Source organism: Mesoplodon densirostris, chromosome 11 (assembly GCF_025265405.1).
Source record: "Mesoplodon densirostris isolate mMesDen1 chromosome 11, mMesDen1 primary haplotype, whole genome shotgun sequence".
Lineage (NCBI taxonomy): Eukaryota > Metazoa > Chordata > Mammalia > Artiodactyla > Ziphiidae > Mesoplodon > Mesoplodon densirostris.
In genome coordinates, this window is record NC_082671.1 from 99,646,159 (window position 1) to 99,661,220 (window position 15,062).

General features: G+C 38.3%; 1 protein-coding gene across 1 annotated transcript in view; it reads left to right on the forward strand.

Annotated features, from left to right (window-relative positions):
• The window catches only part of PAWR (pro-apoptotic WT1 regulator), a 101,532-nt gene that overhangs the window by 56,230 nt on the left and 30,240 nt on the right, over nt 1-15,062 (forward strand). Inside the window, exon 3 of the mRNA XM_060113100.1 lies at nt 13,997-14,128. Within this exon, the coding sequence (XP_059969083.1) occupies nt 13,997-14,128 (132 nt within the window). The remainder of the gene's footprint in view (nt 1-13,996; nt 14,129-15,062) is intronic.

Genomic DNA, 15,062 nt, shown 5'->3' on the forward strand with positions numbered 1-15,062 from the left:
TTAATTTTTTTTTAATATAGACAAAACTTTTTATTTTTCTGTGAGAGGAACTGTTCTTAAAAATGGAAGCATATATTAGTATGAATGATTTGTATGATAAGTTTAAATTAAATTACTTTCAGATTGACTATCTGGGGGATGAAAGGATATGCATAGGGGACGAGGAAATTTAAACAGAAATGTAAAGCTTCTTGAGAGGGGCTAGACAAATGTTCCTAAGGGGGAAAGAGGACTGAAAATGAAGTTTACAGACACTAGACCAGAAAGGTATGTCATCCGTAGGACCTCTACAGAGCTTTAGCTGTGCATGTGGACACCTTAGCAAAATTATGAGTCTCCACGTATTCTTCTCTAGGATCCCTTTTCCTATAACCTTTCCTTATTTAGTTATTTCTTTTTAGTACCACTGACCATTGGTTAAAGGAGACAGAGAAGCTGTTTGGTGGTTTTGTTTCTCTAAGCATAAAAGAGATTCCAGGATAATTGCTCATTTTCAGAGGATTCGGTGCTATCATTCTTTTTGTTCAAGTATGTACACAAATTATTCTATCATTGTGTTTATCCAAATATTTCTGAATTCTCCGAAAATGTGTACTACATTGGGGAAATCGCAGTGTGTGGTAGATTGCCTTCTGTTCTATAATCTTCTCTCTCCCTGCTGCCTAAAATCTCAATAGGTGGTTTGACTATAGGAAATTCTGAGTGTTTTTTTTTTTTTTTTTTTTTTTTTTGCGGTATGCGGGCCTCTCACTGTTGTGGCCTCCCCCGTCGCGGAGCACAGGCTCCGGACGCGCAGGCTCCGGACGCGCAGGCTCAGCGGCCATGGCTCACGGGCCCAGCCGCTCCGCGGCATATGGGATCCTCCCAGACCGGGGCACGAACCCGTATCCCCTGCATCGGCAGGCGGACTCTCAACCACTTGCGCCACCAGGGAGGCCCCTGAGTGTTTTTATAAATAAACATTTCCACAAAAACTAGTAAGAGTAATTTATTTTAAAAATTTCAGGGCTTCTGCCTGCAATTCTTTTAGACTCGACTTAGTTTCAGGTCCTCTGAATTTATTAATCACTGCTTTTCATTCTTTGAGGGGAGGGGTTTGAGGCTGAGAGTGATCCACATTCATTATGTAAGAGGGAAGTTTTGCTTGATTATTGCTGAAGAAACGAGGCTTTACTGCATTTATATTGTGTTTCTTGTTTTTTTTGTTTTTTGTTTTTTTCTTTTTGCAGTACGCAGGCCTCTCGCTGTTGTGGCCTCTCCCGTTGCGGAGCACAGGCTCCGGACGCGCAGGCTCAGCGGCCATGGCTCACGGGCCCAGACGCTCCACGGCATGTGGGATCTTCCCGGACCGGGGCACGAACCCATGTCCCCTGCATCGGCAGGCGGACTCTCAACCACTGCGCCACCAGGGAAGCCCGATAACTATTAGCTTTTAATGATAAAAATAATATGATTTGGGCATTAACATAAATAGATCAATGGAACAGAATAGAAAGCTAAAACATAGACATATATATCAATATAAAGATGGCATTTTGAATCAGTGGTGAGGAGATAGGGGTTGCTTAAGAGCCCCTAGGTGTGAACCTGGAGGGGGTGCTGAGCTAGCTCCTCCCAGGGCTGTTACTCATACAGCCTCCCACCAGTGTTGCAGTTCTGGGTTAGTCCATTTCTGTGGCTAGAACAATGGCTTACCCTAAAAAAATCATTAGATTCCAAACTCACTCACTATACAATAAATTAAATATGAGACGAGTTAAAAAGTTTAAAAAAGTGAGATGGTAAAAGTTAGAAAGTATGTGTGTTTATTAGAGTTTTTAAAAATAGGAATATCCACGAATTCCGGAATTCATGAACTTTGGAATTCATGGACTTTTTTTTTTTTTGTCTGCACCGAGCGGCATGTGGGATCTTAGTTTCCCGACCAGGGATCGAACGTGTGCCTCCCGCAGTGGATGTGCAGAGTCTTAACCACTGGGCCACCAGGGAAGTCCTTGTTTATTAGATCTTAAAGTAAGAAAAACATTTTCTTAACATGAAACCACAGGGAGTAAATCTCAGAAGGAAAACTTAAACAGAATTAAAAGGTGAGCTAGAAAAAAAAATTGACAATAAAGGTTACCATCTTATTATATGAAGAGCTTTTGGAAATACTAAGGAAATGAATAAACCAGTATAAAAATTGAGAGAGGATATCAGTGAAGAAAGTGAAGATACATAAAGAAATACATAAAGCCAATAAAAAGAGAGCACAAGTTCATCCCGCTCACCTAGGATTCAGTGAAACCATTATTTGCCTAATATGTTCGGAGAGAGTTAAAACAATAATAAGGGTGAGACATTAACCTTCTTGGAGGAAAATTTGGCAGCATGTTTATAGAGCCATAAAAATGAGAGATAGGCACACAAATTTATGTGAAAGGCTATTTAGCTTATATGTCCTACAACATAGATCTGATTAAACAAATCTAATATCATACTATGCAACTGCTAAAATTTTTGTTGAAAATGAAGAGGCCATATAAATAGGTCTCAAAACAGGGTGCCTACAATTATATGGATTTAAAAAAAAAGAAAGCAAAAGTTCTACTAGAATGATTTGTACCAAAGTGATGACAGTTGTTTATTTTAAGATAAAGGATGACTTTTAATTTCTTCTTTTCTCTATTTTAAAAGTTTCCTTGTAATGTACATTGATTTTGTAATTAGGAAAATCTCATTTTCTGTTTAAATAAGAAGTACCCAACTATAGTTTTTAAGTTATTGTTGTTATTATTATTTGTTGAGATTGCTGAAAGTGAGAATGCTGCCTGCCTCTCTAATCATGAATATTGTTGCTCTTTAGAGAACTTGACACTGCTTAGCCCTGAGATCTGATGGGATCCCAGCATGAGGTAGTATGGTTGGATTGTCCATGGCTGAGTCATATCTGATAGTATTGGTGTAGAATTTAAGGTGGGGAAGGCACTTTAAAATTATGGAAGGATGATTTTGGAAGGATGAAATTCTGTTTTCATTTCCTGTTGTTTTGGAGTGTTATATTTTCAGATTCTTTACAGATAAGATTTCATTTTTGTCTAAAATGCTAATAACCTTCGTGCAAACTCAGCTTTTAAATCCATGAAATCAAAGTACTTATTAGTATCAATATATTAGCAAGTTGTTAGAAAGCCTAATTCAGTATGATAGACGAAATTCATTGCTAATTTACAAAGTTAATCAGGATGTTTAATAATTAGTCTGGAAAATTCATACATTTTATTTTAAAAATTTTTTATTTATTCATTTATTTAATTTTTGGCTGCATTGGGTCTTCGCTGCTGCAGGCGGGTTTTCTATAGTTGTTGAGAGCGGGGGCTACCCTTTGTTGTGGTGCACGGGCTTCTCATTGCTTTGGCTTCTCGTTGCGGAGCACGGGCTCTAGAGTGCAGGCTTCAGTAGTTGTGGCGCACAGGCTTAGTTGCTCCGCGGCATGTGGGATCTTCCCGGACCAGGGCTCGAACCCGTGTCCACTGAATTGGCAGGCGGATTCTTAACCACTGCGCCACCAGGGAAGCCCCATACATTTTAATTTATCCCACTTAGTTCCCAAACTTTCTAGCTTAAGGCTGTGTGTGTGTAGCAGTTTTTAAGCATTGTGTTATATATGTGGCTTTTTCAGCTATCTAATGAGAGGAGAGCAGTCATTTGTTTATTTTGCTCAGTTCTTTTCACATAAAGGTGCTTATTAATTTGATCTTACTCTTCTTTTTGTTATGTTGTAAAGTTCCTTTTGCTTAACCGTTTCAAAAGAAACCTCTTAGGAACAGGGAGGGGAGGGAAGGAATAGCTTGGCAGAGGTTGAATGATGACAGAGTGGTATATGCTAGATACAGGACTAATGGAGGATGAAAGGGGGTATTACCAGAGGCGGAGGCAGATAAAGCAGCAGTAGTACTGAGAGGATGGCATGGTCTCTCTGAAGAAAACGAGTGGAATCTAGCTTAACTCCCCTAATACCTTTCACGGACACAGTAACTTTTCATTTTGGAAAGTACAGGCACTTATCCACATTCATGGTTTGTAACTGTGTGATCCCAAATACAGACTTTTTTTCCCTCTCCTGGAGCTGTATAGTTTTTTTTCTCTTCCCTAAAAGCCTTGCTAAGATTGCTTAAAATGCAAAGGGAAATCAGCATGATTTTAGAGTCACATTTATATGATTTATTGTACATAAATAAAATTAAACTTACTTGGCTGTTTAGTTCTATTGTAATTCTGTTGCTCATTCTGATTCATATGTTGAAAATATTGTGCTATTCCCTAGTGTTAGAGTTTTATAGAGAAGTAATTATACTTTGCAAAAATTTACTGAAAAACTGAAACACCTAAGGAATTTGTATGGATTCCTTATATTACGATCAGGTGTTCATAGGTTACAGAGACTGAGGCATTTGGGAAGAAGAACATGATATTACACTTTTGGGGAGGGATTCTGAAAATTAAGGGGACTAGTATTTTTAAATGGATTTTATGAACTATTGTTAATAGTGTTTGGAGATGAATGAATTGTTTAATTCACTTGTAAGACTCCTCACTTATGAAAGGGAACAAATGTGAAAAAAGAAAAAAGAGGGCTTCCCTGGTGGCGCAGTGGTTGAGAGTCCGCCTGCCGATGCAGGGGACGCGGGTTCGTGCCCCAGGTCCGGGAGGATCCCACATGCCGCGGAGCGGCTGGGCCCGTGAGCCATGGCCGCTGGGCCTGCGCGTCTGGAGCCTGTGCTCCGCAACGGGAGAGGCCACAACAGTGAGGGGCCCGCGTACAGCAAAAAAAAAAAAAAAAAAAAAAAAAAGAAAGAAAGAAGAATGTGAAGCAATCTCTAGCTGAGCTCTTCCAAGAACTAGATAGTATACCACACAATTTATTCTAGTTATGAAAGTGTCAAAACTTGGCTTCAGCATTTATTTTATTAAAAATTAATTTTAACAATTTTTAATGCATTTGAAATATTTTTTAAAATTGTATTTTCTTTAGTTGTGTGTGCATAGTTTCAGATAAATAATAGTTGTGAGTGATGATTGTCTGTTGAGGCTTACTTATGATTGTCTGTTGAGGCTTACTTACTGTCCAAGAATTCTTATTAAGTAAAAAGTTCTATGGAATATGCTCTTCTCCATATATTAGAAGCATTTAAAAATGTTAATACAAGTTGTGTTTAAAGTAGGCAAATGGTATGTTGCTTGCTTTTTCTGGATTCCTGAATTTTGTGGAGTTCTGCTTTTTCAAATTAATAGGGAAAAGCTACCATGAAATGGATCCTCTTTAGTTATTTTAGTCTATGAACTTATTAAGTGTTGATTATTAAAAACCTTTTTTTGGACTGATAAAAGTGTGCTTTATTAATGAGTCAAATACCACAAATAGTTTTGCTGTCAGCGACCTTTTCCAAAATGTTGAGCAACTTTAAAAAAAATAAGACTACTAACAAATGAAATATCATGTTCTCTGGATTTAAAGGGTAGTTGTCTTCCTGGAAAAATCCATATGTATTTTAAAACTCTGGAACCTCCACTCCCCAATCCCCCACACCACTGCCCCGTAAAATGTGATTAGGCTTAGATAATTATAAATAGATTTTTCACCTGCATGACTTTTTGGTATTACATTTTACATTTGGATGGGACGTGGGTCAGTTCTATCTTAGAGGGACTAATTTTTCAAATGCAAGTTATCCATTTCATGCTTCCGATCCATAAACAAGTAGTATTTCTTAGTCATCAATATGACCAAAAATGCCACCACAAAATTCCATGCCTTGTAGGGAGTGGTATTGACTGAATAAGAATCATTGGCCTAGAACACTGTGGCCAAAGGGGATACTTGCTCCAGAGAGGTAGTCAGAGAATACTCTAATCCTACCACCAGGCCCAAAGGTATGAAAGAACTTCAAAAACAAATACCTTCCAGTTGAGTGAGCTACAGGGGAAAGGGCTTTTTCAGGGAGCCAACTAGGTTTCATCCTGTAGCTGAGGAAAGCAAAATGTTAATCAGCAGGAATTCCAGAGGGCACAGAGGAATGATTTGGAAGGGAGAGGAAGGACACAGGATTGGGTCAGATTAGGGAACGTACAGAGTGGTATGGAAATGAGAGTCTGTACAAGTGAATGGGTGAGACCTGGGGAAGTTTGGTCTGCTGTCAGTGACTGAAATAAACATGGAAATGAGGCCTGGTAGAATTACTAAAAGTCCCTTTAAAAATGGGGGGAAAAAGTTAAAATGTTAACATACACAGAGCTAATACAGAGTAAATGAACCCCCCTTATATAAGTGTCATCCAGCTACAACAATAGTCAACTCATAACCACTCTTTTTTTTCCTGTAACTTCCAGTAATTCTGTGTTCTGCAAAGTGATCCAAGACCCTTACGAGATAATGTGAAACCAAAGTTTCACAGAAAAGTGCTCACTGATATTTTCTGTTCTGTTCCTTTTTTTTTTTTTTTTTTTCTTTTGCGGTACGCGGGCCTCTCACTGTTGTGGCCTCTCCCGTTGCGGAGCACAGGCTCCGGACGCGCAAGCTCAGCGGCCATGGCTCACGGGCCCAGCCGCTCCGCGGCATGTGGGATCTTCCCGGACCGGGGCACGAACCCGCGTCCCCTGCATCGGCAGGTGGACTCTCAACCACTGCGCCACCAGGGGAGCCCCTGTTCCTTTTCTTTTTCCTCAAATAAACTCTGGGTTGCAGGGCACTAAATGGATGTCGTGACAGATGAAGAGGTTACAACTGGTAGTTGGAAAATGGAGGTTGAGGTTTGTAGTTAGGCTGCTCGGGTTGGAGTTCTGACTGCACCTCTCAACAACTTTGTGTCCTGTTACTTACTTCGAATCCTCCCATCCCTCTTATATAAAGCAGTACCCACCTCCTAAGGTTTTTGTGAAAATTATCTGTATTTGAAGTACTAGATATTAGAGCTTAACAGTGCTCTCTACACACCTAGAAAATATTCAGTTACTAGCAGGTGCCATTACTATTTTAAGTGACCAACCTGGGATTTGAATCTAGGTCTCTCTGATTCCAAAATCTGAGTTCTTATATGTTTTTAATCTAAAATATAACTTATAGACAGTTATAAATTAAAAAAAAATCAATCTAGAGATAATGTATATTTTTCTTTTTATCATTCATCATAGTATTTTTTCCCACTCTACATTAAATTGCAGACATTTCCATTTCTTTGAAAACAGTTTTCAAATAATATTCCACCATTTTGTTCTCTAGAGGCAGAAATGTTATGCTTCATAGGAAAGATACTTACCTAGTTCTAGTTACTTAGTCAGTACACACTCAAATTTTATTGCTACGTTTAGAACTTCATTGTGAGAATTTTGGTCAAATATAAAAGTCATGAGAATGGTGCAGTGAAGTCCCCCATGTCCACATCCTTCAGCTTCAACAGTGATCAACTCCTGACCAGTTTTGTCTTACCGATACCACCACACACTACCCATTCTATCCCTATGTTATTTTCAAGCAAATCTCAGATGACTTATTAATTTATTCTTAAATATTTCAGCATATATCTCTAAAATATAAGGAATCTTTTTAAAACAAAAGAACAATATCACTATCAAACCTTAAATATAGTTCCTCAATCTCATGAAACTCCTTAATTTCAAATTTCATCATTGTTCAAACTGTCTCTTAAATGATTATTTAAAAAATAGTTTCTTTGAGTAAGGATGCAAATGAGGTCAATATATTGGTATTCATTCATATGTCCTTTGAGTTTCAAATTTGTGGCTCTCTTCTCCTTTTCTCTCTCTCTCTCCCCTTCTTATAATTTATTAGTTGTAGAAACTGGCCATTTGTATTTTATAGTTATAACAGGGATCAGCAGAGGCTTATTTCTATATGATGGAGAGCTGAGAATGGTTTTTAAAGTGTTTTGTTTTTTTTAAAAAAGCAACAAACCTTATGTAGCCCCAGATGACTGTTTGCTCTGTGGTCTTTTATATTCCCACAATCTGGATTTTCATGATTGCATCTCCATGGTGTTGTCTAATATACTGTTCTAGTCCCTCTATTCCCATTAATTGGTAGTTGGATCTAGAGTCTTAATCAGATTTAGGTTCAGTTTTTTAAAACTCATTTTATTTGTTCAATACCTCCACGATATTTCTTTCTTTGCTAAGTCATATTTATTAAGGTGTCTTTTACATATAATAATATGCTACTGTCTAAAGAGTGTGATTTGATGAATTTTGACAAATACACACAACTGGGCAAACCACCGTGAGAATCAGGATATAGAACCCTTCCACCATTCATTCCGCCCCCTCCCCTCAGACACAGCTTCTGACACCCACTGATCTGCTTTCTGTTACGGTGATTTTGCTTTCTCTAGAATTTTACAGAAATTGAATCACACAGCATATAGTCTTCATTTCCTGGTATCTTAGCATAATTCTTTTGTTACTGAGTATATTCTGTCGCATGGCTGTACTACTCTTGGTTATCTGTTCACCAGTTGATGTACATTTGGACTATTTCCAGTTTTTGGCTATTATGAAAACTGATTTTTTTTTGTTCAAGTGTCTGTGTAAGTTTTGAGTGAATATGTTTTCATTTCTCTTGGTAGCTAACTAGGAGTAGAATTGTTGGGTCATATGGTAAGTGTATATTTAAATTTATAAAAACTGCCAAACTTTCCCCTGTATGACTATGCCACTGTTAGTTCCTACCAGCAATATAGGAGACATTCAGTTGTTTCAAATCCTCATTAACACTTTAATTTTAGTCGATATTTAATTTTATTATTCCAGTAGGTATGTAGTGATAGCCCATTGTGGTTTTCATTTGCATTTCCCTAATAAGTACTAATACTGAGCCTTTTTTTCATGTATTTATTTGTCACTCCTATATTTTCTTCGGCAGAGTGTTCAAATTTTTGCTCTTTTTTTTTTTTTTCCCTTTGGTACACGGGCCTCTCACTGCTGTGGCCTCTCCCGTGGCGGAGCACAGGCTCCGGACACGCAGGCTCAGCAGCCATGGCTCATGGGCCCAGCCGCTCCACGGCATGTGGGATCTTCCCGGACTGGGGCACGAACCCGTGTCCCCTGCATTGGCAGGCAGATTCTTAACCACTGCGCCACCAGGGAAGCCCTTGCTCATTTTTAATGATGTACTGGAATTTATCCTACTATGTGGAATAAATCCAATTTCACATTAAAAAATATATAGTTATCCAGTTATCCCCGAACCATGTGTTTAAAAAAAAGCCCATTCTGGGCTTCCCTGGTGGCGCAGTGGTTGAGAGTCCGCCTGCCGATGCAGGGGACACGGGTTCGTGCCCCGGTCCGGGAGGATCCCACATGCCGCGGAGCGGCTGGGCCCGTGAGCCATGGCCGCTGAGCCTGCGCGTCCGGAGCCTGTGCTCCGCAACGGGAGAGGCCACAACAGTGAGAGGCCCACGTACCGCAAAAAAAAAAAAAAAAAAAGAAAAAAAAGCCCATTCTTTCCCACCAGTGAGAGTTTCTACTTTTATTGTAAACACAATTTGTCTATTTAGATCTATTTCTGAACTTTCTGTTGTGCTCCTATGAAGTACAGTTTTTTGAATCCTAACTAATAGGATTTAACAAAAAATCCATTTTCTTTTTATTTGGTTACTTTGTCAGATCTGAGCAATAATCTTACATGTTATAAAAATTATTCAAAGTAGCTTCTTTTTTTTCAGTGTTGATACTTTGTTATTAGCAATGAAAATCATACATTTCCCTTTTTGTTCTGAGGTTTTATTTGCTAAAATATTAACACTCTAAATGTACCTTTGGGAAGAGCAAAGAGCTTGATGAGAATTAGTGATGCTTATTATTATCATTTCATAAAATCTGACCTTTTGGTTTGTTTCCAATAATTGTTAACTCAGTTCCCATGCAACTTCCTCTCTCATCTGTGTGAAAGGAGAGAATAACTTTTACATGTTTACATTTATCTATAAATGAAAGCTGAGAAGAGAGGTAGGAGATTCAGTCCCACATTACTGTTGTAAGTATACTATAAAATCAGTCCCACATTATTGTTGTAAGTATACTATAAAATCAGTAGCTATTTTCTTCTCATCTTTTTCCCTCCCAGATGAAAAGCTTATAATTCATAGAAAGAATCTTTAAAAAATATTTAGGGTTCTTTTTGGTTTCTTTTTGCTAGTACTTATTTAAAGACCAACTCTCTCTCTCTCCCTTGAGGATACCAGCCAGCTTCTGTGCTTAGAAAATTATTAATCTTTGCAAGAAATAGAAGATGTCTTTACCCACCTTTGTCCATTAACTCAGTTCCTTTTTGCTTTCAGTCTTTTCTTATTTCTCACCATTTCGACCAAATTGTTCCTCCAGGTGTACTTATCCCCCATTAAGTAAGATAGTTTAAGGACATTGTAAGGTGCTTGTTGCTAAAAGAACTATACTGGTTTCTAGAAGAACTTTGGAGGGAAATTGTGATTCATCAAGTAATCCCTATTCTAAAAGCTTCCTGGAAAGTAAGATGTACACACTCTCCACAGAGATAGTATGTGTGATAAATAGGTTCCCAGGTCAGTGGGTAAGAGCGTTGCCAAGAAAAAGAACATTCAGAATTTTAACTTGGGGTGCAACAGTCTATCTCCCTGATTTGTCTCATCTTGTTAACTCATTTATCAAACATTTACTGAAGTTTATTTTTTCTGCTTTCTTTTAATGCTGGTGAGTCTATATTACTCTATGATTTAAGAATTCATGCTACTGACATTTGATTCTACGGTCAGGGATTTTTACAGCCCAGGTACCAGAGAATGATTGCTTTCACAGAGTAGAAGACTAGATGAGACCACTTTTTATTCTTTCTAGATCTTATAGTCTTGCTGACCTCTTGTCTCAGTACTATCTATTGAAGAATTTCTGTACTCCATTCTCTTTTCTGTTCTAGTCTTTATCACATAGTTTTCGGTGTTGTGGTTTTATACATTTTTAATATTAGTTAGAGTCAGTGTTCTGTCATAACTCTCTCTTTAAAAAGTAATTTTTCTGGATGTCTTATGTAATTATGCATCCAGATGATCCACCGTTACTTTCCAAATAAATTCAGCTTATGAATTAATTTACAGATTATTGACACCTTCAGTATTAGTTTTTTTTTTTTTTTTTTTTTGCGGTATGTGGGCCTCTCACTGTTGTGGCCTCCCCCGTTGCGGAGCACAGGCTCCGGACGCGCAGGCTCCGGACGCGCAGGCTCAGCGGCCATGGCTCACGGGCCCAGCCGCTCCGCGGCATATGGGATCCTCCCAGACCGGGGCACGAACCCGTATCCCCTGCATCGGCAGGCGGACTCTCAACCACTTGCGCCACCAGGGAGGCCCCAGTATTAGTTTTTTTCTTAAGAAGAGATCTTAATTTATACCACTCAGTAAAGTTTTATAGTTTTTTCATAAAGTTTTTTTAGTTTATTTTTATGGTTACTCTTAAAATCATATAATCTAACTAGCTATTGACGTTACTCTGAGAAGCTATTTATTTCTGTGTGCTTAATGAAAAACCATCTTAAGGAACTGTAGTAATTCTAAAATATTTTTGACAAAATTGTATCATTTGAAATGATGAACATTTGCCTTTCTGATGCTGAAATCTCTTACTCTTCTTCCCTAGTTTTACCAAATAGTACTTCCAGAGTGATGGTAACCACCCTGTTGGTAGTGGACATCAGTGTCTTAAGTCTGGCTTTGCTTTTAAATTTTGTTGATATTTTGGCATAAAACATGATACTGTCTATTGGTTTGAGAAAGTCTTTTTAAAAGTCCTAAGAGAGATTCATTTTCTAATCAGGACTAATTTCTTAAACTTTGGTACCCTTTACTAGATTCCTTTTATTGATTCTTTTTGCACCTAAGATACATCTTTTTTTTTTTTTTTTTTTTTTTGGCGGGGAGAGGGGCATGCTGAGAGGCTTGAGGGATCTTAGTTCCCCGACCAGGGATCAAACCCAGGCCCTGGCAGCGAAAGTGCTGAGTCCTAACCACTGAACTGCCAGGGAATTCCCAGATATATCATTTTTCATAGGATCCCATTGCCTACTATGTTGTTTAGTCTCTCCACTTTTGGTCCCTGTTAATCAGAACTCTGAATTGCTGTATACAGGTTCTTTTCCCCAAATCAGTTTTGATAATGTTTTACTTATATTCCAGGGAATTATAGCACTATAACATGTTTCAATGTTATGTAATGAAAAGTCTAGACTTCTTAGGCTATTTATTATCTGTATTTCTTTGTGATCAGAGCATATGCCTTTCCAGTACCCACCTCTGTCAAGGACTTTGAAGGATCTGAGATCTTACCCTGCTTACGAGCTAACGAGTTAGCCTGCTATGGTTTCATGGATCCTGGCAGAAGACACTAGTCTCTTGGGAGTCAAGAACAGTTTGTTACAGCAGTAGCCACAGTGTTATCATTTTTCTTATACCAGTTACCTAAGCCCCAGTTCCCACAGGGTGAGAAGAGGGCCAGGTGACACCTGTACACATAGTTAGTTGCATTATAGGAGAGACCCTAAACATTCTCTGGAATCTCAGCCTACTTGTTTCTTTAATTCTTCCCTTCCATTCTGTCCCCCAGCTTTCCCTCCACATCATCCTGATTTAAGACTCCATCTCAGACAGATGCTTTCTTCCATACCCCCCTGCTATGGACCTTGTGTCTTTGAATGTGCTGCTTATTTTCTGTGTTCTCCTATTTCAGATGCTCCAGTGATCCTTCTTGGTTTGCACAGTGGCTTCAGCCTTTCTTTTCTCTTTGCACAATTTGTAAATACTATTGTCTTTCCTGCTATTCTGTGCTTTGGTCAGTGTCTTAGTGTTTACAAAGTGCCTGCAGAGATATTATTTATTTTTTGTCTCTTACAGAACACACACAGGCAGTGTATTGGTTAAGAATGTGTTCAGTTACAAGGAACAGATGACCTATTATTTCACAGTGGGTGTAATGGATAGAGTTTAGTTTCTGTTTATGGGTTGTTGGTTTTGTTTTTTTTATTAATGTAAAAAGTCTGGATAGATAACACAGGTGGTGATTCCGTTTTTTAAACAGCAGCCTTTCATGTAAGCTTTTCCATATGCTCTTTCCATCATCTGAAATTCTCTTTTTTTTTTTTATATCTGCAATTCCAAATTAAACGCTTTTTTTTTTTTTTTTTTTGCGGTATGTGGGCCTCTCACTGTTGCGGCCTCTCCCGTTGCGGAGCACAGGCTCCGGACGCGCAGGCTCAGCAGCCATGGCTCACGGGCCCAGCCGCTCCGCGGCACGTGGGATCTTCCCGGACCGGGGCACGAACCCGTGTCCCCTGCATCGGCAGGCGGACTCTCAACCACTGCGCCACCAGGGAAACCCCTAAACGCATTTTTTAAATTGTAAATTATTCTACAGAGTGTTTGTAGAAGACTTACTCCCTAGGTGAAGATACTCATAGGCTACTAAGGTAGAAAATGGCCTTTAGCATTAAGTTATCTGCGCACGTACACACACACACACACACACACACACACACACACACACACACCTTCAGTGGCCTTTATTATTAAGTTATCTGCACATGTACCCACAGACACACACCCCTTCCCGTTAGACTCTACATTCCATGTCTGTGTGGTGTGTCTTTTGTTACCTTCCAAAAAGTGCTTTAAGGTAGTCCATTTACTTGAAGATTGAATGATGAAGAAAGAGTGAACCCTACCTTTAAGCAAACCTTGTCACTGGTAGTTAGAGCCTAGAGCCTAGAAAGATGTTGACAAGGGTGTGAATGTGGAGGTTTGGATTTTAAGCAGATAATTTAGTTTATAGGAATTAAATGTACCAGTTGTTGAAAGGAACACTTTTATTGTGTAGTTTCTGAATGCTTAGTATTTCTTAATGCTATCAAATGTATCTTCACGTACTATCAAAACATTTTATTAATATTATATAGAAGTAAAATGGAAACTATTCTTTCTTTCAGTGCTTAGATGAGTATGAAGATGATGAAGCTGGGCAGAAAGAGCGGAAACGAGAAGATGCAATTACACAACAGAACACGATGCAAAATGAGGCTGTAAGCTTGTTAGATCCAGGAAGTTCCTATCTGTTACAAGTGAGTATTTAAAAATTCTAGAATGTCACTAGCTATTTTAACAATAATTTTTAAGTTACTGTTAATAATTTTTCCAGTTTCATTTTGGTTGCATCAACTCCATTTAAGTACTTTCAATGGATTTAACCAGTGATTTTCCTTATATCTAAACACTTTCTGACGTAAGCAGTATTTGGTCCTTAGTTCCTGATCAATGAATATTTACTGACTAAGGTTTAAACAGTATCCGTTGTAAAAATAAGCAGGAAAAATAATTACCCTTTTGCTCTTAAAAAAGTAAGGATTAGTGAGTTTGAGTGGAGAGTTCTGTTCTAGGCTGATATTTGCATTAGAATTATGTAGCAAATAAAGAGTTGAATAACAAGTGTCTACCAAGTCAAATGTTTAAACATAATAAAACACAACATGTAGTATTGTGAATTGCCAGAAACCCCCCGTATTTCTTTGTAATTATAAAATACTTTTTAAAACAAAATTTAAGTCAGTTTCCAATTAGCTGTTATCTTGGCTTCTTGTAGCACAGAAATTTGGGAGTTGTTGGCATTGGGGTGCCTGAGTTTAAAGCAAATCACTCTTCAGAATCATTCCATATAAACTGTACTTTGGGAATTATCTTGATATATCTAATCTTAAATTAATTTGATGACACTTTGAGATCGTAAGCTACTGTGTTGTCTTTTCAGAGTTCCAGCTTTGACTTTTTAAATGCATTTTATTATGATACTACTCCAAAAGGAGTTTCCGAGCAGTACACACATCTCCCTGTTTTACTGATGAAAAAAATGAAATGTACACTTGTCTATTAATTTGCAAGGTTATGATAGAAGGCATTTGGCAGAGAGGCAAAATATTTTGAAATGGTTTGGATGTGAATGCAAAACTTCTTTTTCCTCTGCTCTTTGATGTGAGGAATGGTAATGTGGGTTTGTCTGTG